A 5,318-nucleotide genomic window follows, 5' to 3' on the forward strand; every position below is an offset into this window, starting at 1 on the left:
TAAACGGTTTTGAAGGGAAATATTCAATACTCTTCACATTCAAAACCAATGACTTGGCATGAGAATTAATTAAACAATTAGAAAAAAAAGTTTCTAAGAAGTTAAGAATATAAAATAATTATTGTATGATTTCAAGTTAAGCATCAGAAGACAGTTTACTTCTCTATGTAATTGAGAGTCTCGTGATTATGAAAAGAAATTAAAAGCTTTAACTGGAGGTAGAAAAGGTTTATCAGTGAACGCAAGAGCAAGGTTCACTCTATGCAAAAAAATGACCCTGTCCTTCTATCACTTAACTGACTATCACCCTCTGTCCCATTTCATATATCAAACTAAAGATGAGATCTAGGGCTCTCATTTCCTTTAAGAAAAATTTCTTTTTGAGAATCCAGGCATTTGAAAACAGGATTGTGAAAACGAATTTGAATTTTGTAGAAAACATTAAACCACATGCAGCAAAGAATTAAAATATGAGCACAGAGCTCGATCCAAAAATTAAGACATGTTTTAAGATATTTAGAGACAGGACTTTTGTTACGTTATTGCATATATTTTGGATCAGAGGTTGTGCTCTATGTGAAATATAGAAAAAAGAACCTTTGGTCATTTTGAAAGGAATATTCAGGATATGGTAAAAAAAATGACACAATCAATGACTTCATATTGCATTGAGAAAGAGGTGATCATGATCAATAGATTCACGGTCATTAAGGGTTCAAGAAATGAATACTCTGTTCACTGCATTGTAAACCAAAACCGTTCAATTCATGGCTTGATCAAAATCTAATGAGGACATACTGATGTAAAACAGATTTCATAGAGGAAGTCTTAGAGTACAACAGTGGGTAACAAAACTATTAGTTAAATGACAAAAAAATAAAACTTTAAAATGATAACTCTAAAATTTCTTACTATAATTAATGATTTTTAATAAAACTGTACTGTTTGCATAATATTTAAAAATACATGTATATACATTCATAAAGAAAAGTTCTCCAAAAATTTCAAATTTTCATTTTAATTAAGGAAATCTCCATCTTAATAAGTAATTACAAATACTAAAGTATATGTACTATATTTAATGCCTAATGAAAAATCATTTATAAATATATTATATATTATATTTTGGCATTTTGTTTATATAACCATGCATTATTGATTTAAATCATTATCTGTCATTGAGTATTCGTTCTTGTTCAGCGTGTTCGAAGTGACGTCATAAATACCGGTGACAACATTATTTGTCCTGTCATAAATATCACAATTCGATGATGTATTTTTGGAGTGTTTCTTTCGCTGTCCTCTTAAAACATCATATTCACCCAAATCTGTGTCAGCATATTCACTGTCTGAAGTGGTAACATTTTTCGCAGAACGCATCTGTCCCGTTCGATTGTCCCTGTTGACGAGGGGTTGTGAGTACTCACTGTCGTTAGTATCAGCTACAGAATAGGCTGATTCGTCTTCAGCTGTGATGTGATCCTTTGTTTTCTTTTGGTTTTCATCTGATGCAGGAATCGGTTCAGAATAAAGACCTGACGTAACGATTTCCTCTGTTGTGGAACTTTTTTCTTGATTTCCTTTTCTTTTAATAACCCTACAATGATTCATATAGGAAGTTAATACCGTCCCGTCATGTGTTTTCGTGGTATATACGTTTTCGTGCTATTTTTTAATTTTTAGGAATAATCGCACAATGCGAGATCGAAATGACGTCATATTTGCTATCAATAAAGGGGAACCCGTGCATGTTTTATGACCAAATGTTAAACCTTTTTGCTTTTGCCAAAAAAAAATATAGCGTGTGAGTTATGCATAGTTCGCAAATTTGACAATTTGCATAATATATGCTTATTCGTCGTGTTTTGAACTAGAATACCAAACTTACAAACTAATAGCCGGCGATCCTACATATCATCGTCTGTTAACTATCCATACAGCTACCGGTCATGTGACAATAATTTGGAATTTCCCACTTTTGATATTTTTTCTACGGTGATCTAGTAACGTCATTTTTTTTTTTTTTTATAATTTTCAAAGAAAATATCGGGGGTGTAAAAAAGTTATATGATAAAAAAGTATTGTGCTATTGATAATCAATTGAATTAAACATTTAATTTCTTTGAATATACATGAAATTTATATTTTCAAACATGAAACATTTAAATAAAGCTTTACAAAATTACTTCTAGGCCACTCTTGAGAAAGAGAAAATTTTTACATTATTTAGCAATACAGCTTAGGCACGCCTAGATAGGTGTGGTCATAATTAACAACAAATAAATTTCCATGTCGAATAATGTAATCATTTTGTCAATTAACAGAATTTTTTACACTGTAAATTTTATAAGGATTTTGCCCGACTAGATTTCCATAGTTTACTTGTTTTATAACATATGACGTCAGCAAAAAAATCAAAAGAGCAACTATGCAAGAATTCAATGACCTTCTGAACAAATAACAAATAATATGTGAGTTAAAATCATTTGAAAATAAGGAGAATTATTGTTTGTATATGTGATAAAAAGCAAACCTCTCAATTATTCAGTCTTGAAGCACTTTATTACACATTAACCGTAATGCCACGAAAACTCATGAGGGTACTATTGTTTTTTAAGAGTTAGAATGTACATGTACATATAAATTATTGAATGTTTGTCGAATATATTTCGCCATATAATCTAATGTTTTTTTACATGATTCATTTAACCTTGTGATGAAACAAGTAAATATCATAACGATCAGAAGAACTCCAACAACGGAGGATGTGATGATGACTGGCAATCGTAAATCGTCGGCTTAAAAATAAAAAAGGTTATCTGTTAATTAGATTTCATGATGATTTAGTTTTCAGGAAATTACATAGATTTCAGTTAACTGCTTCTTTTCACTCTTCATTTCGATCGATGTTAAAGAAGCATAGAAATACGAATTACGTGTAGTTATAAATGAATTTTAAATTTCTACTACCGGTATTTATTCAAAAAGAAACTTTACATAAATAGTCTCTGAACTATATACTATTACAGTGTATTATACAGATCCAATATATTTCGATTGGAATTTGGCTTTGAATAAACAATATGGAGAATTGCAGTTACTAGATCCGTCTACTGCATTTGATTGAACGGCGGTTTCTCAAGTATACTGCTTTATACCTACCTGGTTCAGTTAAAAAATTGTACTTACGTGTTGTCTTGCACGTACATATGTTGTTTATTTTCAAGGACGGTCAATGAAGGAAAATGATAAGAAAGAACATTGGATAGCTCAGAATCTGACGTAGTGCAAAAAGAAATACTATAAAACTGAATTCCTTTGTCTATCTGCCTCAAAATTTAATGACTGAAAACTTGCAAAAATACCCGATTTTGACTCATCATACTAGCCTGTTAATGTCTGGTATTTTCACACTTATTAATAGAAATGTTTTTCTTCTTACATTCAAATTAAAATATGCTACCAAAATTTAACAAAAAAAAATTACAAATAACTTTTATCCGGTTCATCTCTGTTAAAAAAATTTTAAAGTTTTTTTGAAAAAGAATGTATTTTAAATAAAGAATTCGTGAAAACCCTCTGTTGTTGTATTACAGAGTCCGTAATTTGATTCTTCTGTGTCTATAAATAAAAAGAAAAGTAATACCATGCAAACAAATTATCACATTTTATACAATCTTTTGTTTTTTAGACGACATGTAGGCCTATATATATCGAAAAATTGATGACAAATTATCACGAATCTCTTCACATGTATATAGTAAGGAAATCAATGACAAACAAGTCTATAGATATTTATATTCGTTGAAAATTTTATGCATCATATGTTCATACGTATTTACATGTATCTTATGGTACTTTCAAAAATAGAAATGAAGAATTATTGATAAATTCTTCCAAATGATCACTCGGAATTTTCATTTAGTGATTTATTAGTCCCCTTAAATTAATTGAATGTCTGTCTGTCTGTCTGTCTGTCTGTCTGTCAGTCTTACTTGTTTCTTAGAGAGATATATAGAAACCAAAGACTGAATCCTCCTCTGTTGTTCTTTTTTGTTTTTTTTTTTGTTTTATCTTTACTTTGAATATTAAATTATTATTATTATTTTATAAAATATAATACAAAATATACTATACTACAAAATAAGCAGTCCATGAAATACAACGTTATCGTTTTAAAAAAAATATTAAATTTTACTTAAGCACAGAGTTCATGAAACATTGTGTGAAGGGGAGGATAACCATTTATTAACTTTGTTTTTATGTACACACGAGTAAAATTAATGAAGGGCATGGATGTAAATTTGAATTGTCTTCTACTATCAAGTATTACTATAATATATCGGTAAAATAAACACCACCATCTCCACCCCATCCCCAACACCTTACTAAGCAATCAACATGTCATTCTGGCTATAAATATTTAAAAAAGTAAATGATCTATCATTAAATCTTGATTTTCTTTTTGGGATAATTTGCATATAGAAAAAAAAAGACACGGCAATTATTTCTGGTACATTTGTTTAAACATTGATACTCAACCTATTTTTGTCCCACATAAATATTGCAGACTCATCGAATGGTTAGTAGAAGCGTTGATTATTATCCCTCCATTTTCTTTTGATGCAAGCTTTACGACAGGTTGAAATAATACGGATGAATTTTTAAACACATCAAGACACACTGTGCTGTTCATTTTGAACTGGGTTGGGTCAGAGAACGGGAAGTTTTCGTTGGGTAGAGATTTATTTAATTTGTTGCACTCTTTCCTGGCATCCTCCCATTTCATATGCCGATTAAGATTAATAATGCTAGAACCGTCTGAAAAAGAAAATAAGTAAAACTCTAATGCGGTTAAATACTGTGTAACTGAAATAAATTGCAAGAAAACGAAACCAATGTAAATAACTCTGTGAAATAATTCCAAGAAAGAAGACAAAGAAATTGTTCACTACTAGTATAAGAAGTCTCAGCTTACCGTGTGAAGTACAATATGCATCACAGTAATCGATGGCAAGGCATTTCAAAGAGTTTTTAGAGTTTCCAAGTCCATGAGGAAGCCACAGTTTGAATTTATATCTGCTGTATTTTCTGGATTTACTAAATTGCATGAAATCCAGATTTTTAAAACGATTTACAACAGTTAAATTTTAATTTATTGTGTTTTTAGATTTGTTTTCTGTTGTATATTTATTTTAATACTGAACTTTGTATATAATGAACTTTGAAAATAGAATTAATTGAAGATATAAATACTAGTACGCCATACTTGATTTGTTTTTTAATTTTTGAAATTATGTTTTTTGAAACCCCAAATT

General features: G+C 29.8%; 1 protein-coding gene across 1 annotated transcript; it reads right to left on the reverse strand.

Annotated features, from left to right (window-relative positions):
- Positions 1–978: 978 nt before the first annotated feature.
- LOC134245377 (uncharacterized) lies at positions 979–3,515 on the reverse strand. The gene is made up of 3 exons (XM_062727666.1): positions 3,488–3,515; positions 2,711–2,798; positions 979–1,597 (listed from the first exon to the last, which is right to left on the reverse strand). The coding sequence occupies exons 1-3, from the start codon at positions 3,507–3,509 to the stop codon at positions 1,153–1,155; spliced, it is 555 nt and encodes a 184-aa protein (XP_062583650.1). The 5' UTR covers positions 3,510–3,515; the 3' UTR covers positions 979–1,152.
- Positions 3,516–5,318: the final 1,803 nt, after the last annotated feature.

Source organism: Saccostrea cucullata, unplaced genomic scaffold, assembly GCF_032062105.1.
Source record: "Saccostrea cucullata isolate Sc308-1 unplaced genomic scaffold, CSIRO_AGI_Scuc_v1 ctg20962, whole genome shotgun sequence".
NCBI lineage: Eukaryota > Metazoa > Mollusca > Bivalvia > Ostreida > Ostreidae > Saccostrea > Saccostrea cuccullata.

Excerpts from the sequence above, each read along its gene's own strand:
- LOC134245377 (XM_062727666.1), bottom strand. The coding sequence starts at position 3,509 with ATGAACCGGATAAAAGTTATTT. Across the intron at positions 2,799-3,487 it reads GAACCGGATAAAAGTTATTT|CCGACGATTTACGATTGCCA; the intron begins GTAATTTTTTTT and ends TTTATTTTTAAG. Across the intron at positions 1,598-2,710 it reads TTTACTTGTTTCATCACAAG|GGTTATTAAAAGAAAAGGAA; the intron begins GTTAAATGAATC and ends GAATCATTGTAG.